The sequence below is a fragment of the Phoca vitulina genome, unplaced genomic scaffold, assembly GCF_004348235.1.
Source record: "Phoca vitulina isolate PV1807 unplaced genomic scaffold, GSC_HSeal_1.0 scaffold65, whole genome shotgun sequence".
Classification (NCBI taxonomy): Eukaryota; Metazoa; Chordata; class Mammalia; order Carnivora; family Phocidae; genus Phoca; species Phoca vitulina.
Window position 1 is genome coordinate 9,459,564 of NW_022589768.1, and position 27,637 is coordinate 9,487,200.

At 59.1% G+C, this 27,637-nt stretch overlaps 1 protein-coding gene across 2 annotated transcripts in view; it reads left to right on the forward strand.

Moving 5' to 3' along the window:
- KLHL25 (kelch like family member 25) overlaps positions 1-16,728 on the forward strand; it is a 33,260-nt gene extending 16,532 nt beyond the window's left edge. The window contains exons 2-3 of one of the 2 annotated variants that reach the window (XM_032391975.1): positions 6,487-8,290; positions 15,158-16,728. In XM_032391975.1, the coding sequence (XP_032247866.1) occupies positions 6,497-8,266 (1,770 nt within the window). In that variant the 5' untranslated portion in view covers positions 6,487-6,496 and the 3' untranslated portion in view covers positions 8,267-8,290; positions 15,158-16,728. Of the gene's footprint in view, positions 1-3,783; positions 8,291-15,157 lie in introns of those variants that run through there. The other variant, XM_032391974.1, reaches the window with a different exon arrangement.
- Positions 16,729-27,637: the final 10,909 nt, after the last annotated feature.

Below are 27,637 nucleotides of genomic sequence, written 5' to 3' on the forward strand. Positions count from 1 at the left end.
GCCCTGCGCCCTGCGGGCTCCCTGAGGTGCTTGGGTCCCCAGACGTGGGGGTGGGGCGGGGCAGGGCAGGCTCTTGAGCTGCCGCATCACGTGGCCACCCCGAGATCCTGGCCTGGGAAGTGTGTTGCATCACACATCCCAGCACATATGCGGTGTTTAATAGCATTTAACTCTTTCGTTTTTACAGTTCCCGGAGACACCCAGATGACACACACCTTCGGTGTTTTTTCTGATTGCAAAAATATGGCATAATCATTAAAAAAGTCAAACAACTTATAAATGAATAGAGTAGACAGTGAAAATTGCCTTAATCAAAGCAGAGGGCAGGGGCACCCGGCTGGCCCTGTAGGTGGAGTGTGCGACTCTTGATCTCGGGGTCGTGAGTTCAGGTCCCACGTTGGGCATAGAGCTTACTTAAAAGCAGAAAAACAGTAGGGATGGAGTAAGGCGCAGGGGTGTCTGCTCTGTTATGTGTTTGGTGACCGTGGTAATGGAGCAACGATACTGAAACAGCCCACGGAGAGAGCGGACCAGGCCACTCGAAGTGCGCATCATTTACTGTCTCGTTTGTCTCTCACTTGTTCTCATCTGTGGTTGAAAAAAAAAGCACCAGAGAGACGAATTAACTTTCCCAAAGGCACACAGTAAGGGCTGCATGGTCTAACCAGTGGCCTGGACGAGCTTTGGTCCCTCCTCCGCTTTGTCACAGTTCTCAGTATGGCTGAGGCAGAATCCCACCGGAGAAGCGTCTGCAGGGTCCTTGCTGCCTCTGCCCACCCCGGCCCTCTCCCATCCTGCTCGCACGTTTGCCTTTGTGGGATGCGTGTGTTGCGTGGCCCAAAAGCTAAGACCTTGCCATCTTGGTTTTGGGCCTTCGGCATTGCCTGGGATCTAGCAGGTGCTCAGTCAGGATTTGTCTCGGGTTTTGAGATTGGGTGATGTGTGACCTTTGCAGTCACTGAGGTTCTGTGTCTGGCGCCCCAGTTCAGACTTGCTGGGCTGTGCGAGGTGAATTCCTCACTCACGTGTCTGGCACCGGCGTTCAGATGGCGGCCAGATGGACGGGGAGTGGCCGGGCCGCTCACGTCGTCTGGCTTCCCCTCGAGTGAGCACTGCGAGAGACAGGGAGCGGAAGCCTCGCTGGGCCCAGGCTCCCTTTGGCTCCGTTTGGTCCATCACAGGCAGCCACAGAACCCGCTCAGACGCAAAGGGAGGGGACATGGACCCCGCCTGTCGGTGGGAGCTGTGTCACAGTTCGTGGGCATCTTTGGTCCCCAGCCCCACGTGACTGTGCCCCTGGCCTTTCTCTTCCCTGAGTGGGGGCCAGCCTTGTTTCTGCCCAACCTTTGTGTTTGCAGTTCCTACACCTAGAACCTTCCTTTTCCTGTCATCACACCCTGGCTCCGGCTCATCAGTGAAGCTTCAACTCACATGTCCCCTCTTCACAGGGGCCTAAGTGACCCCACCGTCTTGTCACCGTGGCCCACTCCTATTTTCCTCACTCACTGACCTATTTCCTCATTGCTGGTCTGCCCCCCCCACACACACACAGCACTGACCCCAGAGCTGCAGCCCCGTGGGGGCAGGAACCTGTCTCTGTCCATCACCTCCTCCCACGCCCAGTACGTGGCACATGGGAATTGCTCAGGAAGCTTATGGTTGATGAGTGAGTCGGAGCCACATTACCTGCAACCCAGCAGCAGGGCCCTGGGCTTTCCCACTCCCTCTGGCCTCCGGTGAAGATCAGTAGCGTTGACATCCTCATTTTGAGGAGCGCAGACTGCTGGCTGGTGGAGGGAGGCGGGGAGGGGGTTAGTGCTGCAGCCAGATGCAGTCAGGCCTTCTGGGCAGGGGTACCAACAGCTGGTTGTTGTTTTTGTTTGTTTGTTGTTTTTTAAGATTTATTTATATATTTTAGAGCGAGAGAGAGCATGTGGGGAGGGGCAGAGGCAGAGGGAGAGAGAATCTCCAGCAGACCCCGTGCTAAGCACGGAGCCCGACACAGAGCTCCATCCCATGACCCTGAGATCATGACCTGAGCCAAAATCAGAAGCCAGACACTTAACTGACTGAGCCACCCAGGCGCCTCCTGACAGTAGCTTTGATCGTCTGTGGTGCATTTTTTCTCTGAGAACGGAGACCTTTAGTTTTCTGGGGCTGGGATCTTTGGAGAGCATGGCGAGTTTCTTCTGGAGGTCTTACCACCTTGGCCACTTTAGTTAACTCTCCAAGGGTGATGGGAGAAATGAGCTGGGCACATTGTTATTTGGTGCATTTTAACTGCTTCTGTGCAGGTGAGGATTGCAGTGTGGGGAGCAGAGGTGGATCAATACCTCTTAGCAGGATGATAAATTGCTAGTCTGGAGCATGGCTGTTACTTCATGTGCCTTAAATCCATCAAAGCCCAGGATGACGCTTAGGTAATCAAAATAGTTCTGTGATACACACAGCATGAGAGCATCTGATTTATTATGGCCCCCAAGGCAGGGAGCCGAGGAGATGGCCCTTGAACACACCCTCTCGAACGCTGGCCCCTCCTGCCACTGGACGGGAGCCTGTGTCCCGCACTCTCTGTGTCCCCCGCCCCGCACAGGGCTGCGCGTGTAACTGCTAGTGAACACAGAAAACCATCTCCTAAAACCCATGCTCGGTGTCTGGGGTGGCCTCCCTGTAGGTGGAAAGGGCTGAGGGACCCACACAGTGGAGACGCCCGAGCAAGGAGCACAGCGCCTGGTCACCGATCCAGGGAACTGATGTTAGTGAGCGCTTGTCCTGGTGGGGACTCTAGATGGCCAGTGACAGAAACCCCTGTCAGACATAAAGGAAGGGGAGAGACACAGCCTTCCCCGTCCCAGCCTCCAGCTTCTCTGCGTGTGGGCTGAACAAGCTGAACAAGCGCTCCATGAGACGTCAAGTGGAGTGAGTTTTGTGCATTGTACATGTCTCCAGTCTTCGTCATTCAGTCAAATCAAGCAGCTGCTCAGTGCCAGGTCCCACTGCATGTTGGGGTCACCTCAGCCCCACACGTGGTCCCCACCTTCAGCAGGTTGGGGAGACAGGAGACAAATGCATGTTACATAGCGGTGGGTGCTGTGATGAGGGCAGAAGTGGGTGAGGGGTGGGGAGGAGCTGATCTCCACAAGGTGGTCAGGTCACCCTCTGAGGAGGTGACAGAGCGAGCCATGCAGAAAAAAAAAGTGACAGGCAGGGGAGCCTTCCAGCCAGAGGACCAGCGTGTGAAAAGGTCCTGCGGCCAGTAAGAAGTCCAGTGTGGCCTGAGGGGGCAAGCAGGGTGGGAAGTGGCAGGATATGAGGACAGAAGGCAGCCAGTGAGGAAGGGTCAACTCATGTGGGGCCTGGCAGCCACAGTGACAACTTGGGATTTCACTGAGGGTGCTGGGACACCCCCTGGTGGGTTGTGACTGGGGGTGATGGGATCCAGGTGATACTTTTGGAGCCCTCTGGTGTCTGGAGGGAGCCCAGATCACTGAGGGCAGAAGCAGAACCGGGTGGGGGAGGGGGGGTTCCAGTAGTCCAGGGGAGGGATGGAGGCGGGGAGAAGGGTCAGACTCAGGACTCACTTAGGAGGCAGAACCACAGGACTTGTGAGGGCTAGGTGTTGCTGGTGGGGAGGGATGGGGGGAGTCTGGAGATTGGGCCCAGATAAGAAGGAGCATGTTGGTGCCATTGCCCATTTTCCTGGGCTGGGGGCAGCAGGTTCGGAGGAAATGCTGAGCACTGTCCTGGACATGTTATGGTGGAGGCGACCAGCTTCCAGATGTTTTGTGGTTGAGGTGAGGAGCCTGCCACAGGGCATGTAGCACCTGCCCCCCGCCTCCCCGCCCAGGCTCTGAGGCCTGTCCTCCTGTGCCAGCCAGCCCGGAGCAGAAGCACAGCCCTGGGGACCTGTGGGCCCGGCCGGAGACTTGCAGCTCTTGTGATTCCCTTCTTGTGTCTGGGCCTCAGCATCCTCATCTGTGAACTGGGGTAACGAGACCCTCCACCTCCTGGAGTCGTGATGCTTCTGGGACAAGATCACCTCGCCCCAGGGTCCAGGGCAAGTCAGAGCATGCCTGGTGGTTGCTGTCACCGGCAGACTGGCTCAGAACGGGCACTGTCCAAGAGGAGGTGGTACAGTCTGGGCAACAGCCAGGCAGGTGCCTCTGCCCTCGGCACGGAGGTGCCCGGACAGGCGGCTCTCGGGGGCGGGAACCTGCTTGGGTGCGTGCGCCCACGCCTGGCTCTTCGCCTGTGCAGGGGATTTGCGTCAGTGGGCAGGCATCTTGGTGCTGAGCAAGACGTCAGCCAGCTCGGGAGCCCTGGGCTGCGCACTCAGCGTTGGCCTTGGAGAGGTCACCACTTGACCTCATTCTCAGGGCAGACTCGGCTGCTCCGCTTGGGTTTGCCCTGCTTTTTGACGCTTTCTTATTCTTTGAGTCCTGCTTTGTCCCGCCCTTAGCCCCCTCCATAGGGAATCTCCACCCGGTTCCCTGAATCGGAGTCCTTGGAGCCATCGCCCCCGGCTTGGTGCATAGGTCAAAGGCCATAGCTCCTCTTCAGCCCAGGCACAGTGGGGACGGGATGGATGGAGTCACTCGATGAATGGCCACATTTGGGAAAGTGTCTGTGAGCAAGATTTGGGGAAACGTGTTGCAGTATCTGGAATTCGGATCTGGGCCGAGTACGGAGCTGCCAGGAAAGCCTCTGTGGGCTAGGCCACTGGAGCTTCTCGACCTCTAGGCATCTTGGTCCCAGGGCCAGGCTCAGAGGTCGTGCTCGGTAAATAACTGCCAACAACTGAGTAACTCTGAGGTCCCAGCAGGACAGGGACTTTGTTTCACGGAAGAGAAAATGGGGGGTTCGGGGGAGAGGTGCCCAGGTGGTGGTTGAACGGGGACCACCCGGTCCAGCCTGGACCTGGGCCCAACTCTCTTACCCTCATGCCGGCTGCACCTCCCACTCCCGTGGGCTAACCTCATAACCGAGAGCCTGGTGGCCTACAGTGGTACATGTGCATAGCCGCATCCCTGGTGGGTCAGCCACCTGGGGCTTGGGGGCCAGGAGCAGCAGGGCCAGCCCCAGCCCCTGCGCCTTTCCTGCCCGGGCCCGGGAGCAGGGGCCTTGCCCAGGCAGCTCAGATCACGTCAGTTTGTGGTTTCTCTGGTTCTTTGCCAGGGGAGGAGTGAGTGAGTGAGAGAGCAGAGCACTTGGACGCTAATTTACAATGTCACTGAAGCATGAAATCGTTTCCTTCCTTTACCAGATTATTACTTAAGCAGAAAATTGACTTGGAGTTGGGGTTGGGGGAGTTATATACTTTTGAAAATTAAAAAGGAAGAAGAGGAGGTTTGGGGTTTTTTGAGGGGGGCTCATTACCAGCAGGAAGAACTCAGCACAGGCTTTGGGGGGTCAGGATGCTAATGCAGAGCAGCCCTCTGAGCCCCGAGTCCTGGCCTGGCATTGAAGGGCATAGCGGGGAGGCAGGTAAGGTTCTCGCTGTGGCCCAAGATCCTGGAGTCGCCTGTAGGGACTGAGGAGGCTCCTTTGGTTGCGGGTTTTCCAGTTGCTTCGGCCGAGGCAAATCTGGACTGCTTTAGTGGTCTGCACCCGGCTCTTCTTGTGGCTCTCTTGTTTGGCACCTCAGAATCAAGCAGGTGTCTTGTAGGTGAGCCACTCACTGATCAGCCAGCTTTGCCTCCAAACCCTTGCTCATCCCCGCTGGGTCAGGAAGCCTCGGAAGACCCTGGATTTTGGAGAACATGTCTATACTGAGCCCTTGGGCTGTAGCGGCAGCTCTTGGGAATTTTCCAAGGGCAAGGGAGATGAGGGACTTTGGCCAGTGCTGCTTGGAGCCCAGCTCAGGACAGGTCCCACTGGGAGCACGGGGAGGGCGTAAGGCTCTGCTTGGGGTCTGTGGCTCCTTGGGCTCATTGTGTATCCAGCCTGCCACAGAAAACCCTGAAAGAATCAGTCTCGTTGGGCCCGTGGAGAATAGAAATTGGGCTTGGAACTGGAGACCCCATGTGGGAATCCTGGCTCCGGCACTTTGGGCCAGCCGCTTTGCTTCTCTGAGCTTCCCCAGCTGTAGAATCAGGCCACCTGAGCCGTGTCCCCAGAGGACAGCTTGAGAATGGGATGTGGCCCAGGGCACATGCTACTTAGCCCTGCTCTGACCTGAAGTCCGCTTAGTGTCCCGAGGCCACCATATACGTGTTCCCTTGACCGTGGGAGGCAGCTGCAGCTCAAACTCACTCCGAGGGGGCTCATTTCCAGGCCAAAGATGTTTGGTTCCAAAGCTGGTCTGAAATTTTTAAAAAATCAGTTTCTGAAGGGCAGAGGTAAAAAACCAGCCACTACCCCCCACACCGTCCCTGACCACGTGGCCGAGGGGAGGGGCGGAGCTGAAGGGGGAGCTGCCGTGGGGCCACCGTGCCAGGAGCCAGGGCCTGGCCCCTCTCACCTGTGGCCTTGCCCCGCCTCCCGCAGGTGGCTCAGCATGTCGGTCAGCGTCCATGAGACCCGGAAGTCGCGGAGCAGCACGGGGTCCATGAACATCAGCCTCTTCCACAAAGCCTCCCACCCCGACTGCGTGCTGGCGCACCTCAACACGCTGCGCAAGCACCGCATGTTCACGGACGTCACGCTGTGGGCTGGCGACCGCGCCTTCCCCTGCCACCGCGCCGTGCTGGCCGCGTCCAGCCGCTACTTCGAGGCCATGTTCAGCCACGGCCTGCGGGAGAGCCGGGACGACACGGTCAACTTCCAGGACAACCTGCATCCCGAGGTGCTGGAGCTGCTGCTGGACTTCGCCTACTCGTCCCGCATCGTCATCAACGAGGAGAACGCCGAGTCGCTGCTGGAGGCCGGCGACATGCTGCAGTTCCACGACGTGCGCGACGCCGCCGCCGAGTTCCTGGAGAAGAACCTCTTCCCATCCAACTGCCTGGGCATGATGCTGCTGTCGGACGCGCACCAGTGCCGCCGGCTGTACGAGTTCTCCTGGCGCATGTGCCTCGTGCACTTCGAGACCGTGCGGCAGAGCGAGGACTTCAACAGCCTGTCCAAGGACACCCTGCTGGACCTCATATCCAGCGACGAGCTGGAGACGGAGGACGAGCGCGTGGTCTTCGAGGCCATCCTCCAGTGGGTGAAGCATGACCTGGAGCAGAGAAAGGCCCACCTGCCCGAGCTCCTCCGGAGCGTGCGGCTGGCCCTGCTGCCGGCAGACTGCTTGAAGGAGGCCGTCTCCGGCGAGGCCCTCCTCATGGCCGACGAGCGCACCAGGCTCATCATAGACGAGGCGCTCCGTTGCAAGACCAAGATCCTGCAGAACGACGGGGTGGTCACCAGCCCCTGCGCCCGGCCGCGCAAGGCGGGCCACACGCTGCTGATCCTGGGGGGCCAGACCTTCATGTGCGACAAGATCTACCAGGTGGACCACAAGGCCAAGGAGATCATCCCCAAGGCGGACCTGCCCAGCCCCCGGAAGGAGTTCAGCGCCTCGGCCATCGGCTGCAAGGTCTACGTGACCGGGGGCCGGGGCTCCGAGAACGGGGTCTCTAAGGACGTGTGGGTGTATGACACCGTCCACGAGGAGTGGTCCAAGGCGGCGCCCATGCTGATCGCCCGCTTCGGTCACGGCTCAGCGGAGCTGGAGAACTGTCTCTATGTGGTTGGGGGACACACGTCCCTGGCGGGTGTCTTCCCTGCCTCCCCTTCTGTCTCCCTGAAGCAGGTGGAGAAGTACGACCCCGGGGCTAACAAGTGGACAATGGTGGCCCCGTTGAGGGACGGTGTCAGCAATGCCGCAGTGGTGAGCGCCAAGCTGAAGCTCTTTGTTTTCGGAGGGACCAGCATCCACCGAGACATGGTGTCCAAGGTCCAGTGCTACGACCCCTCGGAGAACCGGTGGACCATCAAGGCTGAGTGCCCCCAGCCTTGGCGGTACACGGCAGCTGCCGTGCTGGGCAGCCAGATCTTCATCATGGGAGGTGACACGGAGTTCACGGCCGCCTCAGCCTACCGCTTCGACTGTGAGACCAACCAGTGGACGCGGATCGGGGACATGACCGCCAAACGCATGTCCTGCCACGCCCTGGCCTCGGGCAACAAGCTCTATGTGGTGGGGGGCTACTTCGGGACCCAGAGGTGTAAGACCCTGGACTGCTATGACCCCACTTCGGACACGTGGAACTGCATCACCACCGTGCCCTACTCGCTCATCCCCACTGCCTTTGTCAGCACCTGGAAGCACCTGCCCTCGTGAGGAGCACCAGCAGAGCCCAGCCAGGTGAGTCCCCCGCAGCCCGGGGCCTGTTCCCACTCAGGGTCAGGGTCACTGTGTCCTCCAGGGAGGGTTGGATGGGGCAGCAGGTGGCTGGGTGCTCTGGGAGCCTTTTCCAGATCTGAAGCTAAAGCCTGGCTCTGCCCGTTACTTGCAGTTGACCTTGAGCAGAGTGTGTAAGCCCTCTGCCAAATGGGAACAACCACCTGATGGGTGCAGTGTGTCCCAGACGCAGCTGCCCAGCAGAATCACTGGGGGTCTTCTGACAGCACTACGTGGGGGTTAGGCCTGCCGGCCAAGTCGAGGAGCAGTCTGCCCACAAGAGTATCCTCACGTCTGACGCAGCGGCAAGTTAGGGCTTCCCCAAGTTACTCTCAGATGCGAGTATTCACTGGAGGGACTCACAGAATGCACTGCAGGCTGCTGTGGTCACGGTCATGGTCTGTTATGGGAAGGGATACAGGTTAAGATCAGCCAAGTGCAGATGACTGGGGCAGAGCCCTCTGCCCGTGCAGTCCAGACCGTGTTACTGTGCCTCGGTCACTGAGTGACCGGGGGGATGCTCACACAAGCTCTGGGGGCCAGAGTTTCTCTCAGGGCCCCATCACGCAGGCTCGATGGATTACCCACGGGGCTCCTCTCCAAGTCCAGGTCAGCTGGTATAGCGTGACCCAAAGCCCCTACCCTAAGTCACATGGATGTGCCCACCCCCGCCCTAAACAAGGACAGTCTCTTGGGAAGGACCGATCCTCTCCCAGAAGCCAAGGGCAAAGGCCAGACTTCCTTACGACACAAGTGCTAAAGCCCACACCACACCCAGGACCAGGTGAGTCCAGTGTGCATCCAGGGTCCCATGAGAAACAGGGACGGTGGATGGGAGAGCTCAAGGGGCAAGCGGGCTGCTGGAGCCGCAGGGCAGGCACCCTGTGGAGGCAGCGGGGTGCTGCTCCCGTCCCGCCAGGTGGCGAGCAGGCCTTCCTCAGAGCGGGCGTCCTGGTGAACGGGGGGCTCCCGGGCCGGGCAGGGACTGCGGCAGAGGACTGCCCAAGTTACTGCTCCTGCTCATTGTTCTTGGGGCCGTTATGATGTGAGGTCCTTACCCAGAAGGGGAAGGTGACAGTGGATGCAGGGAGTTAAGGGACACCGTTAGGTGCTCTTTGGGGTGATGGAGGGATGGGGAGACACAGGAGGGACTTGCCCAAGGCCTGAGGGCAGGTGCAGAGTCAGCTGGAGGGAAAGACCGGCTTATCCAGACAGGCCTCTTCTGAGGGTGGGGTGGGGTCTCTCCTGCAGCCCCTCTGGGGCAGGAACAGCACCAGAACTGCGGTTGGATCAGGGTGTCCTGAGCCGGCCCAGCAGGGAGCTCAGGAGTAGGGGCTGGAAAAAGGGATGGTAGATCTGTAGGCACCAGGGAAGGGTTTGTGTTCTGGTCCCACCCTCCTTGGTCAGGCCCTGGGGATGCCAGGCTGTGTGTCCCCACCCTTAGCCCTCCTCCTGGACCCCTCACACCTGGGGCAGGGGCAGCAGGTCCTCAGCCATTAGGACTGAGTTCTGGGGATGCCAGGGTGGGTGGGAGGGAGGGAGGCATGGGTCCCAGGGACTCTGAGAAGCTGTGGCATGGGGCGAGAGATCCCAGGCTCTGTCTCCCAGCACAAGAAGAGCCCGTGCAGTTAACCTTCCCACCCGGGAGGGCTGGTGACCAGCCCCAGCTCTGAGAAACCGGCCCTCAGGCCAGGCCCTTCAGGTCACAGAAGCCCCCTCAGGAGCCAGCCTGGGTCGAAAACCTGATTTCCTCGCTGACGTGGTGGCTGCTGGGGCTGCCCCTCCAGGCAAGCACGGGCTCGGACCCGATGATCCGGTCGGCTGGGCCGGCGCGTGAGGCCATCCAGGCCGCAGCCCCTCCTACGTCCAGGGTGTTCAGGCTCCTAAAGGCCAATCCAGATAGGAGGGGGCTTTGTCCCTTTCTGAGGTTACCCTGTTTTGTTTTAATCTGCTCTTTCCCTCTTTGCGAGAAAAATCTGTGCAGCCCCAGTTGTTGGTCCCTGGGGCGTAAGCTTTAAGAGGTCGTGGCTCCGCCTCCCGGCCTCTCCCTGCACTCAGGGGTGGTCACCTGTGGGGCCTGAGGGCTCCTTCGCGGTGCTCGCCCCTCCCCATGACCCTGGACAGCAGTTCAACCCCACGTGGGAGGGGTGGGGGCAGGCCAGCGGACCTCATGAGCCCTGCACTTTTCCAGGCATTTTGCCCCGTTCCAGGGACGGGGAGGCGAAGCATGCATCACTCTTTGATTCTGGCTCTCAGTAGCTGCTTGACCCTCTTATGGCGCTCCCCTGAGCTCAGCGTTGCCATCTCGAATACAGGAGTGAAAATTGTATGATCCCTAGTGCTTGTATAGGTCAAGTGAGGAGCGGGTTCAGGGTAGGTTTTTATATGAGGCGGTGATGCGGAAGGATGGTGGCAGTAATGGCTTCGGGTTGCGGTGGGCGCCGCTCCACGTCCCTGGGCCAGCCCCTCCTTCTAGAAGGGTCCATCACCACAGGAGGCACGTGGGGTGTGCCCATCTGAGTGCTGCCGGGGCCTTGGTCCATGGTGGGGGTGCTGTTGTCAGCCCCATCTCAGGAAGGAGGAAGCAGGTGCAGAGGGACACAAGACGGAGCCAGTCCCGCATCCCCAGGGAAAGCCATGCCTGGGCCCCGCCGTCCCAGAGCTGTGCCCGCACGTGAGTGTGTGAGCGTCCCCAGCGCAGGTGTGCCCAGCACCCAGCAGCACCTGCAGCAGAGGCAGAGGGTCCTTCAGCTGTTGCCCTGTATCCCAGCCATTTCCTTTCCGCGGGCCCCCGCAGCCAAGCAGCCCCCTCCCTGCAGTCCCCCTTCCGCCTGGGAAACCGGCGCTCCCGTGGCTCCGTCCCACAGGTTGACCCGGGGTTGTTCCCACGCTCTGCACAGCCCTGCTTCCCTCCAGCTTTGCCGGCCCAGGATGGCTTGGAGTTCTCCAGATCTCTTCAAAGGCCGGGGCGTAAACGGGGCTCTCTGGGGAGGGGCCCGTGACTCGGTACCGGGCAGGAAATGGGGCTGCAGCGGCAGGCAGGTGGCCCTGAGTCGGGAGCGGCAGATGGGGGGGTGGGAGCGGGGCTGGGACAGCAGCAGTGTGGGGGAGTAGGGGGAGCTGAGCCGTGGCACCCGAACGAGGCGCAAGAGGAGCCCAGGCCGAGCACCGTCCACAAGGAGGAGGGACGGGAAGAGCAGAGGTGTCCATGCCGGCTGCCTCCCCTTCCACCTGCCGTGGGCACCCGCAGTGGACTGTGGCGGTTTCCACTGAGCCTGGCTGCCAGCTGGGAATCCCCCAGCCCGGTGCCGGGGCCAGAGCCTGGCTTCCGGATTCCCGCGTTCACCTCGCTGTCCCTGCTGGCTTGGGGACCTTCCTGCCCCTGTGCCTGGAGTGCCCCTCTGTCCGGCCTACGAGACTCCGACTCCAGGAGTCAGCAACCAGAGGTCGCCTGCCCTCTGCAGCCCCTCAGCATCACGCCAGGTGACGTCCTGTCTCGGCCCCCAGCCTTGAGCTCTTGGTGGGTGTCTGTGTCCACAGCAAAGTGATCGTGATCTCGTTGACTCCTCAGAACGAGTTGTCCTAGGTCCCGCTGTTGCAAAGGGGGCAGCTGAGACAGAGGCTACGTCGTTGGCATCAGATAAACAGCTAGGAAGGGTTGGAGCAGGGTTCGAGCCCGAGCCGTGCCCCACGCCTGTGAGCATCTGGGGAGCCAGGCCCTGGGTCTCCTCTGTCTGTACCCTGGCACCGAGCATGGGACGGGCACGAGCGGTAGGGCTGATTGCTGTGTCAGAAGCTCAAGGCCAGCAGGAGTTCCAGGACCAGCCCCTGAGCCCCACTGTCACAGCCAGACCCACGTAGCTGGGTGATGGCAGCCGGCGGCAGCTGGAAGGCCATTGGAGCTGGGTTACCCTGGGTTACCCGCGAAGTGTAGACTAGCCATGAATGTTCTTTTCTCTTTTTCTCTCCCACCGAGTCCCCCTGCCCCCCATCAAGCTCTGTAAAGGCCCAGCGCTCTCGCCTCTCCTCCCTGGACCCCCACCCAGCATGCTGGGCAAGCGTCCAGGCCACCAGGAGCTCATCTCTCCACAGTCATTGTTGGGACCCAGCCACTTGGGGTGTGGGGGTGGAGGGGCCTCCAGTCCCAGCTCTGGGAAAGGCTGAGCCCGTTATTCCCCTGCGGGGCCCTGCAAGGGGTTCAGTCACTGCCGCAGGACGGGCGACTCAGCACATCCTATCCTGCCTTAAAAGACATTGCCACCGAGAGGAAATCCCAGAGCACAGATCTACACGATGGGCCTGGTGTCACGAGAAAGGTGCCCGGGCAGGAGTTCAGGCCTCTTGGAACACCCCAGCTCCGTCCATCCGTCGTGCACCCACAGTCTTGTGCTCGGTAGTGTTCACCAGGGTTGGCCGCGTGCCAGGCCGGGGATCAGGTGCCGGCCGCCTTCCCTTGTGGCAGTCCTGCGGGGCAGACCCCTCACCCACAACCCACAGGACTGCGAGAGCAGTAAGGGGCTTGCCAGGGCCAGCTGCACGCGGGCAGCGTGGGGTGACCGCGGGCCCCACACCACTCCGCAAGGTGGAGGGGTGTCCCATCTCACAGATGGGGAGCCTAGGCCTCAGACAGGCACCTGACCCAAATTGCGGTGGCCCAGACCGGGACAGCCATGGGCTGAGCCTGAGGGTGGCTGTGTGAGCTGGGAGGGAGTTCAGGAGCCGGGCAGTGGGCTCCCCAGTTTCTCCGTCATAAGAGTGCCTTCAGCGACTCGGGACAGGTCAGGGTCCCACAGCCCCTCACCGCTGCCATGGTGGCTTTGAGGTTTGGTTTGGGGCAGCGGCGGGGCCTTGTCTCGGGGGGGAACCCCTTGCCTGCCTAGTGTGGTGGGAGGCTGTGAGCAGAGACGGGCCCCGGAGGTTTGGGTTGGCTACCTTGGAGCGTCTCGGGATGTTTGGGGCCTTGTGACCCAGCTTCTACCTTGTGAGGGGCCTTCACCGACCCCCCTGAAGACAAAGTGGCTGCCCTACCTTGCATCTGGGGGCTGCTGACCCCCTGGGAACTTCCCCCTGTGTTCAAGCCAACCTTCCAGAAGCCTTGGCAGTGAGGGAGTGAGGGGCATACCCGACTTGAAGGAAGAAAGTCCCACAGATTGCAGTGCTGGCTTGAATTTTTAAATGTTACTTGAATACGTGCAGACCTACAAGTGGTTCTAAGCCGCCACGTGTGGAGGTGTTGTACAGCGGACACGAGTACGCAGGGGGACTCTGACCAAAGCTGGGACCCCAAGAACGGCATCGTCATTAATTGTCCTGCGGAGACGGTCTGGCCTGTTGGCGTCTTGGCGGACCTGCAGGTTTCCTGGAGCGCTCTGCCCGCCCGTGCCGAGGGCCCGCTTCCCTGCCCCTCTGCAGCCAATGGAGACTCCTTCGGGCAGCTCAGCGTGCTGGGAGGACATCCTCCGTGTCCCCTGGCACATACGCGTCTCCTTGGTTAAGGCCACCCCGGAGCCCACGGCGCTTCCAGTGCTGGCCAGAGTGTGCCGCCCGGCGCTAAAGGGGTGTGCCGACGAGCCGGGTACCTGGAAATCCTCTGGGAGAACTCCCGAGAATTCTTACAGCGCTGCCCCCGCCCCCAGGGTTCGGCTCCGTGTGGAGGCCAAGTGCTCAGTCCCTGCCATGCTGTCCCGAGTGCTTCCTCTTTCCTGCCCAGCCAGGCCCTTCCTGCGCACCCCCCCCCCGTCCCGGGTCCTTTGTCCCCGTGGTTCCAGCCACGGCTGTCGCCCCCTGACCCTGACACACGTCCACAGCCACATCTCCACGTGGACTCAGGCAGCGCTATGCTGAGCTGTCGCGGTGGGTCAGGCTTTAAAATCGACCGTGCTGGCCCAGTTGGGTTAGGTCAGGTGCTTCAGGGACATTCTGCGCGAAACCCCTCCCATGCGGTGGACCACTCCGTCCTCCCCTGGGAGGCTGAGATCCATCCCTCCTCTTCCCCAGACAGCAGGAAGCTCAGAGAGGGCGGACGCTGCACTGATGGAGAAGCCAGGCTGGAGTGTGAGCTCGGTGACCGCGGGCTTGTGCTCCCTCCTTCACCACCGTCAGCCCCCAGAGCTTGTGTCAGGGCCCAGTAAATATCTGTGGAGGACACGGACGAATGGCTGGCTGGCGTCCCCCCCTGCCTCCCTGCTCTCTGTGTCTACGCCTGTCCTGTTTCCACCTCACCGGCCTCATTTTCGATTTTCAGACGTGCCAGCTTCCCACCTCCGGGCCTTTGCACGTGCCGTTCCTCCTGCCTGCACTGCTGTTGGCCCCTCTAGCAAACTCCTGTCCCTCCTTCAGGTCTCAGGTTAAATATTACCATCTTCCCACACCCTCCACCAAAATAAAAAGTCCTGGTTCTTCTACTTTTTTATTTTTCACGCATAGCACCTCTGACAGCGCGTGATTGCTGTATGCAGTTACTGGTACGAGCGTACGGGGTCTCCCACCGGGGGACGATCCAGGGGACAGTCGCTGTGTCTGTTTGCCCTCCTGTCTCCCGAGCGCCTAGCGCGGCGCCTGCTGGGTTGCGGGGGCTCAGGCCATGTAGCTGGAGTGGCTGAAGGGACGGGGGGGTTGCCGCGTTCCGGGTGAGGGAAGCAGGGCCCAGGGAAGCAGCTGCACTGCTGGTAAATGGACGAGCCACCTTCTCACGCCCCGGGCCTTCTGCTCTCGGGGCCTGACTTCCAGCCCCTTAGTGTGGCCTCCTGATTCTCGCTTTGTTCCAGGTTAGGACAGAGCCATGTGGATGTGACTCATGCTCTCTCCCCCTCCCTCTCTCTTCCCCTGCAGACTCTGTGTGTCTCTCCCACCCCTGCGGCTGCAGCCCTCACTGTCCCAGAGTGGCCCTGACCCCACCTGCCGCCGCAGGAAGCTCAGCCCGGCCCCGGGGCAGCACTCGCGGTGGGAGCAGCGGTCTCGGGGGCTGTCCTGAGCTTCAGACAAGAGGAGAGACGCTGTCTGGAGTGCCCTGTGTGTCCGCCCGAGGCCTTTTCCGCTTTGCGGTGGTTTGTAGGGGAGAAGACCTTCCGGAGGCGCACAGACCGACCTCAGGAGTCCCTCGGCCTCGGGGAGAAGACACATGTGCGGAGCCTTGAGGTGGCCTGTTGCAGCAAGTCCTGTTCGGGGGCAGGGAGACCGGGCAGGGAGGAGCCCCCCGTGGGTTGGCGTGGGCGGCACTGGGAGGCCTTCGGGTCACGCGACGCCGACAGCACCGCCTTGGCCTCGCCGCCTCCCTGTTGTCATTGTGATGTCACCCAACAGAGGGTGTCCCGGGCCTCAGGGAACGGGGTCCACCGGGCCTGAGAGCACAAGTTGCCCGGGAGGAAATCGAGGACACGTTGTGTCACGGGCAGAAACCCATCGGGTGACCTCAGTGGCACCCACAAAACTTCATTAGCAAATGACACCAAGACCCCCAGGGTTAAAGAGGAAACTCTTGTGGGCCCCTCCCCAGAGTCAGGCCCGCTGCGCCCGGGTGCACACGGACACTCATGCCCCGTCACAGCAGGACTTGGGGGCTGCCCATCTCCTCAGGGCCCACACCCCAAGAGGTGGCAGTGACCCCATCTCCTGACAGGACCATACTGGCCCTCGGGATGTGGCCCTGCCCCCCAAGCCTAGGGGCAGGTAAGAGCTGACGACCGCAGGGTTACTCCGGGGCACCCATCGAGATCCCAGCAGGCCTGGCCGCCTCAGCATGGAGGACAGCAACAAGGCCTGTGACCCCGGGCCCCCAACCAGCACCAGCTGTCCTCTGGCATCTGGGCCTTCCAGCTGGCCCAGTCGCTCCCTGGGCCCCAGAAGCAAGAATAGTCCCCAGGAGGACTGCCAGTTCTTGGCTCATTTTCTCCACCCCCGAAGTCAGTGGGTCCCTCATCAGTGTATCCCCAGTGTCTGGGGTTCTGGAGGGGTCAGCTCACACCTAGTTTTCGGGTTTGCAGTGCAGCCCTTGCCACCCGCGGGCACCGCTGTGGGGGGACGGGGCGGGGGCCAAACCTGTGGCTCCCTGGCCGCCTGCCAGCTACCTGCCATTTGCCTGATGCTGCTCGGCTGGTCCGGGGCTGGGGCGCCCCAGTGGGCTGCCCTGTGGTGGGGCCGCGTCACAGACCCGCCGCTGTCATCCTTCCGCCCCGCCCCCTCGCAGGACCTCGTGCTGCCGCTGGCCCCGTGGGCATCTCTCGGGGTGGGCTCTGGTCCTGGGGGATGGCGCAGCGGGGGTGACGGAGGAAGCCACTCGCCCCGAGGCCCGGGCTTCTGGACGGCCGAGGTGGGACACACACACTTGTCACGCAGCACCACGGGCCTCGCAGTGGTGCTTCCCCCAAGAGTTGTGTTCCTTCTGTTTCTAACTTAATAAAGAGCTGAGAAAAACCGTGCTTCTGTTGGGGGCTGGGGACCCGTGTTGGGCAGGCTTGGAGTTCGCGCCACCAGCCAGGGCCGGAGTCTGCCCCCTGACCTCTGCCCCTCCGCTGAGTTGGGGGGCGGGGAGACCTCCTCCCCAAGGACCCCCTGGCACCCAGATGAGATGGCTTCCTTTCCTCAGACTGTCCCAGCAGTGAAGCCTTGAAATTGACCCTTGACCCTCGTAGAATCCAGATTGCTTTCCTGAAAAGCCCCTGCTGGGGGAGCTCGAAGTTCAATGTGCTCGTCTGTGCGGGAGCCCCGGCTGACACTCATTTGTGTGAACAGAGGGAGGCGGGTCAGGTGGCGCAGTCGCCCCCAGGGGCCAGCATTAGCACCGTGCGGCCTCACACGCTCGTGTCCCCTGCTGTCCCTTCACGCCCTCCACAGCCAAAGCAACTCCCAATTCGGGAGCGTGGGCTCAGGGCGCCCCTCAGAGCGGGCGGCCCAGCGTGGCCCCCGCCGCCCGTGTGCTCTGAAGCTCCACGGTGCACAGGCCCCCCGAACCCAAACTGGCCTTGAACTGTGTGAACAAGTGGTTCAGATGCTGACGGCGTGATACAGCTCATTTCTCAACACCTCGAAGGAGCATCATCTGAACGAGTGAGTCGATCTCGAAAGTGTGATGCGCTCGGAACTGCCAAGCAGGGACGCCCTCCCAGCTCCCTCCACAAACCGCCAGGCACAGCCCCTCTCGCTGCTTGTTCTGCCCCTAGTGTTGGGAGTGACAGGCAAGCACCCCCCCTCGCAGGCCTGGACACTGGCCACCAGAAGTGGGGGCGGCCTCCTACTAGGCTGCAGTAGAAGCAGCACAGATGGTAAGTAGAGGCGTGTTTCTCCTTATGCAGCCTGGGTGTGAGTGTAAGCGAGCCAAGGCCGGAGTAGGATTGGGCCCCAGCCTCCTATCTTGTTACTCTGGCAGCTTCCATGCAAGGCTTCTGTCTCCTGGCCCAATGTGGCCACCCCATTCCTGCCATCTCGTCTGCATCCCAGCCGTTGGGAAGAGGAAAGGACACGACCAGCAAACCTCTTTAAGGGCATGCCCCCCAACTTGCACACGTCACTTGTGCACACTCCCATGCGAGGCTGGGCATGGCAGCCACAGCTCCAGCCGATCACTGAATAAAGGGGAGGCGGGTATTGGAGGACAAGGAGCAACCTCGGCACCGGCCCGCCTGACCTGGAGTTGAAAGGAGCCTGTCCACCCTGGCCTGCCTCCCCTTCTCTGGAGCCGGTCAAGTGGGGCGCGCAGAGAGCCTCAGGCCTCTTCAAGAGCCTGGCCCTGTGTGTGCTCCAGCATCGGGGAGGCCCGCCCGTGCTGCCGCCGACCAGCGCTTTGCCTGGTTGCCTCCGTGGTCTGCACGGTGACCCCAGGAGGTGGGCCTTCTCGTCCTCTCCCTGCTGCTGAGGAAACCGGCCTGGAGGATAAAGCTCTCCCCCCGCCCCGCACTGGTCACACTGGCCAGAAGGAGCTGGGGCGGGTGTGCGCGCTCCTGTGTGTGCGTCTGACTCAGTGGCGGCAGGGTTCACAAGAAGTGAGGTTGGGTTCTGTGCAGCGCTGAACGCCAGGCCGGGCACCCAGAGAGCCTTGCGGTGACGAGAAGGGCCGCCATCATGGCGGAGCTGGAGGAGGAGGGAGGGAGGGGTGCGTGCCCAGTCACTGGCCAGCACGCCCACTTCCACGCTTCCTGGACCCCCAGGGGCCAGGCCGTGTCTGGGATGGGGCTTTGGGAAGGGAGCCCCAGCAGCGCTGGGGTAAGAAATCCCTGGGGACCTTGTCCCAAGGTGGCCCACAGAGCTCTCGTGGGTTATAGCTCCCGATGCTCGGGCCCCTTGGAGCCTTCAGCACCCCCATGAGCCCACCTGGGGGCCTGCATTTCCCAAGGCCAGGAAGGGGGTCCGATCGTCCCTCCTCACTGCTCCTCAGCCAGGTCTGCCTATGTCCAAAGGCCCTTCCCTGGTGTAGGAGCTGGGGAGGGGCCAGCCCAGACCATCCACCCCAGTGGCCTGTGGCCACCATCCCTGCTCAGCACCCAAGGCTATAAATGCTGGGGCGGGGGGAGAAGGAGCCTTGTAAGCAGCCATTAATTGTCTTTAAGGAGGCGGCTCAGAAAGAGCCTTTGGTTCTTCTGGTCATCAGTGGGTGGGTATTCTGTGCAGTGAGAAACGAATTGCCTCGTCCCAGCCCCAGTGTCTCCACGAGCCTCTTGTCTATGGGAGGGGGGGACGAACGTTCTGCCACTTAGAGGTGGCCGGCCTCCCCCTGCTTCCCTGCCCCTCAGGCTTCTGGGCCAGAACGGGCCCCACCTGGCCTCCCGGCCTCCGGGCTCGCAGCACCTGTCAGCGTCGGGCCCGGCCTGTCGGCAGGTGTGGTTGGGGTCCGTTTCCAGCAGGGACGCACGGCTGTCCTCACCTGCTTTGCTGCCACCTTGGGCTTGGGCTTGGGCTTGGGCAGGTGTACTTAACCCGGGATTCAGGACTGACTTCAGGGGTCTGTGCCCTTGAATGGGAAAGCATTGCACCCTTCTATTCAAGAACCTCTGACAGCATTTTCTTCAGCTGGGAATGGAGGCAGCCGCCCCACTGGTATCAGCCTCTGGGACTGGGACTGACTCCGCATGTTCTCGTGGCATTACGGTCGTCCGTCTTGAAATATCACAAACTCGTCACTGTGTCCAAATTACAACCATTCTCAGACTGGCCACCAATCACGTCACTAATAGAGAAGCGTGGACGTTACAAGACATAAATTCGGTTTCTAAAATATTCTATGGGTGTACAGGAACTCTGTCCCCAACTCCTATGTTGAAGTCCTGACCAACCCCCAGTGCCTCAGTGTGGCCTTTTGGGAAACGCCCTTTGCCGATGTCGTCAGTTAAGGTGAGGTCATAGCAGAGCAGGCTGGGCCCCTAACCCAACCTGACCAGTGTCCTTAGAGGGGAAATGTGGACGCAGACACGCACACGGGAACGCACGTGGAGACTGGAGCTTTGCTGCACAGGCCAGGGCTCTATCGGGATAGGCCCGGGACAGAGCCGGCCCCAGTGTGACAAGAGCAGCATCCTGCCGATCTTGGACTTGCCTCCAGGGCTGGGGTTCCCGCCAGGCGGCGCACCGTGTAGGGCATTCCTCTGCTAGCCTGCATGTTGTAGCTTGCGTATTGAAAACAAGGGGGAGGGGGACATAAATAAAATAAAACCATTCCCCTGCGGGGTCCGCAGGCTTCCCCAGCTGACCAGAGGGGCCAGAACCCTGGAAAGGTTAGAGGGCCTGACCTACCGTGCAGACAGGGTGCCAAGGCTCTCTGCTCTCTGGAGCTCCCCCTGCGGCTGCAGGCCAGCAAGGGACCCCCGGCCTGGGACCCTAGCTGAGCACGGCAACCCCGCACCTTCCTGGGGTCCTGATCCAGGGCAGGACAGGGCAAGAGTAGGGGCGGGGGACTCCCCTGGAAAAGCTCTCAGCCAGGCCTCACTGGCAGGGGGGTTGCCATCTGGCCCCCCAGCTGGGGTCACATGACTCCGGGGCACCAGCCACTCGGGCCAGGCCTCAGAGCCACGCTCCCCAACGGAGTCTTCCCCAGCGGAAGCCCCGCAGAGCCCCCGGATGGCTGTGGAGAGCTGCCCCTGGGGTTCACTTCCGACCTTCTCCTCCCCAATGATAGGAGGCTGGCCAAGGGCCCTGGGTCGGAGAAGGGCTGCCTGAGCCTGGCAGAGCCCTGAATGCCAGGCACACATTTGTGATGCACGTCCCCAGGGGCCAGGATCCCATTTCCCAGATCCAGACAACGGGGACACTAGGGCCACAAGCCCCTCCCTCTGACAGGTGGCCAGAACCGAGCAGCAGGGGGCATTGTTCTGCACCCGCTGAGGCCCATCCTTCTGTATCCACGCACCTGGCTGCCAGGTGGGCACCCACGCCAGGACTTCCCGGCTACCTTTGTGAGAAATGGTTGTCAAATCTGTAGGTGGAGGGGAGGGGGAGGGGAAGCTAGTGTACACCCAGCTCACTGCTCATCCCTCCAGCTACCCACCTGACGCCAGGCCCCTCGGGTCTCCATGCTTCAGCGGCCACGTGTGTAAAGGAGACATCACGAGGGGCCATGTCAGCGGGTCCCCAGGAGAACTGAACAAGGTAAGGACACATGAGTGTCTGGTGCAAAGTGCTGAGCAGCCCTGGCCCTCAGGAAACGCCCAGCAAACATCATCGCCACGTGGTTCTCCTTGGTGGCCCCCGGAGAAACTTCCATGTGCAGAGACCGCACTCCGGCCCAGCCGCTGCCCCAGGCCGAACCAGCGGGCCGATGCCTGTCTGTGCTTACCGGTCCATCACCGAGAATGTCCTAGTTCATGTCGTGTTTTCCTTCTTGGCTCAATGCTTTGAGCCATGTTACACCCCAAAGTGGTTGTTGAGGTCAGAGGGCAGGGTTGTTTTCCTGGAAAAGACACGGGCTCAAGGTCAACGGGCAGGGTCTTTACCAGATGACTGCAGTTTCAGAGCCAAGCAGATCCAGGTTACCATCTGGCCTTGAGCGAGGGATGCCTGCTCACCTGGGCCACCTCCCTGGAAGCACAGTCGAGGGGCTGAAATGAGGATGAGAGAGCTCTGAGGGTGAGGAGGGTGGCGTGAGCCGGGGGCCCCCGTCCAGAGCCGTCCCAGCCTCAGGCTCTGAGGGGCACTTGGGAAGCCCCATGGACGCAGCCGTCAGGGAGCATCCTTGGCCCCTGGGACCAGACAGCCCTCCCTGCCCTCTCTAGTGGACATGTTTGGTTGCTGGGGTAGGCCTGGGACGCTGGCCTGCGGAGGCCAGGGTGGCCTTCAGGGGGAAGCGGAGCGGAGCACAACAGTGGGGAGCCACCTGGGCGGGGACCGAGAGCCTCTGCGCCATGCGAGGAGCCGGACGTTAAGTTCCCCCATGGGCCCTGGGGGTGGGTTAAGAGAGCCCGGGGACCAGCGCCCCGGTTTGCCCGGACCTGAGCGAGCGGTTCCTGGGATGGGGGAGAGAGTCATGCAGACCAGGACACGGGCTCGCCCCACCCGCATCCCCTCTGCTGGCCCCCGGAGCCGAGGGGCCTTGCGCTGGGGTTGGCTGGAGCTGGAGGTGAGCAGCAGGGGAGGGAGCAGTGGCTAGCCCCCCCGCCAGGCCGGGCCCACTCCCTGCCAGCAGTGTGTTGTGGGCAAACCCCAGGGCCTTTCCGATCTCGCCTCTGTCGGGAAGGCTGGTCACCCTCTGGTGGGGTTCATTACACAGGCGTGTGCAGGCGTCCCCTGCGGGAGGACACGCTGTAACTGGTTCATTGAGTCGAATTGGTCGGACTGGACTGTATTCCCGGCCAATTACTTCATCTAAGTTCTGGAGCACCAACTAGGTGCCAAGCACTGAGCTCCTTGCTGGTGGCCGCCATCCCCCCAGGGTCCAGCGACCCAGCCCTCCCCGTGGGTGCCGAGGCCCCACGTGCTCGGCAGCGGCCTCCCAAGCACCCCCAGCCCCCCGGGCCAGGGCAGGGAACCGGGGAAGTGGGATCGGGAGGCACTCTGCTGCCCCTGTCCCCTGGGGTGAGCCTCGCGCAGAGCCAGCTCTGAGGACCAAGCACGCTCCGAGATTCCATGCTGGCGGGAGCTCAGTCCTACTGCCTGCGAACTTTAAAAAGATAACTCTGCCTTCTGTCCGCTTTGTAGAGCGGACACTGTGCTCTGTGTCACATCTCTGAGCTCCTGCTAGGCCTTGTCACACACTAGGGACACTAGGTTTGGTCGCCCTTGCTCTCCTCTCCCCGCTTCTCAGGGAGAGAAATGAGGTTTTTTTGTTTTGGGATTTTTTTGTTGCTTTGTTTTAATTTGAGAGAGAGAGAGCGAGCAGGGGGAGGAGCAGAGCGAGAGGGACAAGCAGACTCTGTGCTGAGTGCGGGGCCCAGTGAGGGACTTAATCCCACAACCCGGAGATCATGACCTGAGCCAAAACCAAGAGTCAGGCTCTCAACCGACCCAGCCACCCAGGCCCCCCAAGAAATGAAACTGTAACATGAGAGCTGAGACGATACCCTGCAGCCCAAGCTGCTGAGTCGGGCTGTGAGGTCCCTGTCGTAGGGACCGCTCGGGGCTCCAGCTCCTCCCTTCTGCTCACCAAGCTGGGTGTGCTGGCGGCGGCGGCTTTTTCTGACTAGCCCTGCTGCTCACTGTGGACCCTCGCTGTCCCTGCCCGGGAGTCTGAGCCGTGCTCAGGGTCGGGTCGGGCGCGGTGGGCCTCGGACCGCACGCCGTGTCCCCACGAGCTGAGCCTGCAGGTTGCCCAGGGTGGGGTGGTGCGGACGCACTGGGAGTCAGGCCCACTGGGGCCCAGATTCCAGCCCTGCTCGAACCCGGTGGGGGTGGGGGGTGTTCTCCCTGGGGAATGTCGCTTTGCTTCTGCAGTTCAATTCCTCATCTGCAACAAGAGGAGGGCGGGGGCAGATAATATTGGCTGGTGTAAGGTTTAAACTGAATCCGGTAGATGACGAGGTTGCTGGGCTTCCTTCCACAATGGTCATTTCCTTTGCTCATATAAGGTTGCCACTGAGGAATGTGTGCATGTCAGAAGAGAAATTCACTAGAAAGACAAAGCACGCCAGATTCCCTGGAGAGTCACGGGAAAGTCCATGAGAAAGACACATTTCCCTTTTAGCCCTGGCTGCCGGGAAACCCAGGGCCCACTGCCCGTTCCAGCACTGAGACCACGATCTCTCTCCTCCGGGCCCCCACACTTCCTCCTCCTTCCCCCCCGGATGTCCAGTTCACGAGCCCCTGTGGAAATGGTTAGCACCATCACAGGACCTCCGCTTCCAATTAGAAAGTGCACAGAGTCCTGAGACGCTTGCTTGGGCTGCTTGATTTTGAGACTTTCCTCCCTGGGCAGCTGACCGCATCCAGGAAGAGTGATTTCCTGAGCTGTTGGCAGGGATGACCCCCTCCAGGTCCAGGCCTGTGTCTGTGGCTAGAAGAGGTGTGTTCTGGTCTGACACCGCTTTGCGCAGTGCACGCCAAGCATCGAGGGGCCGGCTGGTCGCTGGGGGTGGGCGGTGGGGGTGGGGTAGGCCTTCCCCCAGGAGACCGAGGCTGTCCCTGGGTGTGAGCAAGCTCTCCAGGCCTGTCGGAGCAGGGGTCAGGGCAGGCCACTGAGGAGGGGTTTTTCTCTCTGCAGCCTGGTGGTGACCGAGGAAGGGCGCAAGTCCCCACTGGGAGCAGTGCCCGCTGCACAGGCTCCAAACCCAGGGGAGGCCGTGCAGTGGCCGCGGCTGGGACAGTCACGGGGCTCCCGTGCATCGCTCTCTCCCCTCCTTCCCCACTCTCCATGATGGATCGCCCCTGCACCGCACAGAAGAGACACCCCTGTCCTGTCCTGAGACCCATTCTGTCCCACCGCCCACAGTGCAGAAACTTCCTGGCCACAGAGGGATGTGCTAAGGACGGGCAGCACTGAGGGAGAGGTTGACAGCAAAGCCTAAGGCCACCAAGGAGGAATTCCACTGACAGCGCAGCAGGGCTCCGTGTCTGTGTGTCCACCTGTCCTTCCGTCCATCCGTCCTACTTACCTCCCTGCCTACCTCTCTGTCCAGCTCTTAGCTTGAATCATAATTCAAAACCAAGAGTTGTCCCCGGGCCGACCATTTTATTTAAATTTAAAAAACAAAATCGTTTTGTTTTTTTGTTTTTTTTTTTTCCCTGATGGAAATGAATTCTGAATTGGCCAGTTTGCCAACGAGGACTGGCTTGGCTAATTGGGTTCCACAGTAGACATTTTCTATACATTGAACAGCTTAAATCCTCATCCCCAAATCTATTTAAGGCATGTAAATAATATGTCCCAAATCAAACACTTCGTACCTATTAAGTTTGTGATACCATTTTGGAGATCAGTTTAAAAATGCAAGAGGTAGGGGGTGCCCAGCTGGCTCAGTCGGAAGAGCGTGCGACTCTTGATCTCAGGGTTGTGAGTTCGAGCCCCACGTTGGGTGCAGAGATGACTTAAAAATAAAATCTTTTTTAAAAAATGCAAGAGGTAGATGTGTGTTCAAAATTATTCTGGGGGGGTGGTGGCTGGGGGACAGCACCTGGCTGGCTCAGTCTGTGAAGTATGAGACTCTTGATCTTGGGGTCATGAGTTCAAGCCCTGTGTTGGGTGTAGAGCTTACTTAAAAAGAAAAACAAAAACCAAAGAGCTGAGCATGTAAAATTATTTTAGGGGACACATGACTGAGAAGTTTGATGACCACTACCAGGGCCTGGCCAACACTGGGCTGGGACTAGGGTGTCCGTTTGGGCCTGTGTGAGGCCCAAGCTGCCCTGTGGGGGAGGGGGCAGGACACCACCGCCCAAGACCTACTCAGCACCGGGTGCCAACCTGGGCCAATAAGAGGAGGCAGGATTGCCAGGAATGAGCGGCTGGCCAGGGGCTTGTTCCCACGGGCTCCCTGCCGGGCAGAAGCCTGGCCTTCTGAAGGCTCCTTCCAGAGGAGGCCAGGCTGGGGAGGGACGGGCCTGGAAGTCTATACCACTTCTGGTAGAAAGGGGGGCCCCGCACCCCGAAGGCTCAGTGGTCTCACCGTAGATATCCCTGTTTGGAACACGTTAACTACGTTACTGAACGTAAAATTCTGTGTGGCCATTAAGCATCGTTATTTAATGACTTGGAAAGTTGCTCCCGATCTATCCCCATGTGGAGAAAAGGAAAGATTATCCCATTTTGTAAAATAAAGTGTGTGTGTTCATAAAGAGATTGGAAGGACAGATAATGTGAATGTGCGCCTTTCTGGATGCTCACTGTAGCTGATTTTTAGAAACAGGTTTATTGAGGTATAATAGATGTATAATAAACAGCACACATTTATTTTTATTATTTAGAAGACTGATTGACTGATTGATTTATGAGACTGAGAGAGAGCATGAGCGAGAGGGGGGAGGAGCAGGGGCAGAGGGAGAGCCAGAATCTCAAGCAGATTCCCTGCTGAGCGTGAGCCCCACACGGGACTTGTTCCCACGACCCCAAGGTCATGACCTGAGCTGAAACCAAGAGTCAGATGCTTAACCAACTGAGCCACCCAGGCCCCTAAACTGCACATATTTAGAATGTACAGTTTTATATATTTTTTCCCCACCTTTTAAGTGCACTTAATTCCCACATCACCTGTTTCCCCCATCCCCCACCGACCTCCCCTCTGGTAACCATCAGCTTGTTCTCTATAGTTAAGAAGAGTCTGTTTCTTGGTTTGTCTCTTTTTATTTTATATTTTATGATGCAGACTCTGTCCCTAATGTGGGACTCAAACTCACAATCCCCAGATCGAGTCGCATGCTCTGCTGACTGAGCCAGCCAGGCACCCCTCCCCCCGCCCTCTTTTTTTCCTTTGCTCATTTCTTTTGTTTCTTAAATTTCACATATGAGTGAAATCATACGGTATTTGTCTTTCTTTGACTGGCTTATTTTGCTTAGCATTATACTCTCTAGCTCCATCCATGTTGTTGCAAACAGCAAGATTTCATTCTTTTTATGGTGGAATAATATTCCATTGTATATGCAATGCATATATAGAAGTATATACAATGGAATGCATATATACATGCATATACAATGGAATATATATATATCTATAAAATATATATGTATGTATATATATATATATTCATACACACACACACACACACACACCATATTTTCCCTATCCATTCATCTATCGATAGATACTTGGGCTGCTACCATAATTTGGCTATTATAAATAATGCTGCTATAAATATTGGGGTGCAGGTATCCCTTTGAATTAGTGTTTTTGTATTTTGTGGGTAAATACCCAGTAGTGCGATTACTGGGTCATAGGGTAGTTGTATTTTTAACTTTTTGAGGAAACTTCATACTGTTTTCTATGGTGGTTGAACTGATTTACATTCCCACCAACAGTGTATGAAGGTTCCTTTTTTCTCCATCCTTGCCAATACTTGTTATTTTTAGTCTTTTTGATTCTAGACATTCTGATAGGTGGGAGGTGATATCTCACTCTGGTTTTGATTTGCATTTCCCTGATGATGAGTGATGTTGAGCATCTTTTCATGTGTCTGCTGGCCATCTGGATGTCCTCTTTGGAGAAATGTTGATTCATGTCTCCTGCCCATTTTTAAAATTGGATTATTTGAGTTATATCAGTTCTTTATATATTTTGGATACTAACCCTTTATTGGATATGTCATGTGCAAATATCTTCTCCCATTTTGGAGGTTGCCTTTTAGTTTTGTTGATTGTTTCCTTCGCTGTGCAGAAGCTTTTCATTTTGATGTAGTCCCAATAGTTTATTTTTGCTTTTGTTTCCCTCACCTGAGGGGACCTATCGAGAAAAATTTGCTATAGCCAGTGTCAGAGAGATTACTGCCCGTGCTCTCTTCTAGGATTTTTATGGTTTCAGGTCTCACATTTAGGTGGTTAATCCATTTTGAGTTGATTTGTGTGGGTGGTGTAAGAGAACGGTCCAGTTTCATTCTTTTGCATGGGGCTGTCTAGTTTTCCCAACACCGTTTATTGAAGAGACTGTCTTTTGCCCATTGGATATTCTTTCCTGCTTTGTTGAAGATTAATTGACCATACTGTTTTAAACATTTTGAGGTATGTATACACCCATGACATGGTCACAATCACTGTGTTGATATATCCATCACCTGGGAAAGGTGCTTCATACCACATTGTTAATATATGTAACAGCTTTATTGAGATAGAACTCACATACTCTACAATTCACCCAGGGAAGGGTATGATTCAGTGGTTTATCGTATGCTCACAGCTATGCAGCCAGGACCACAATCTATTGTAGAATCTTTTCATTCCCTCCCCCAAAAGAAACCCCATACCCATTA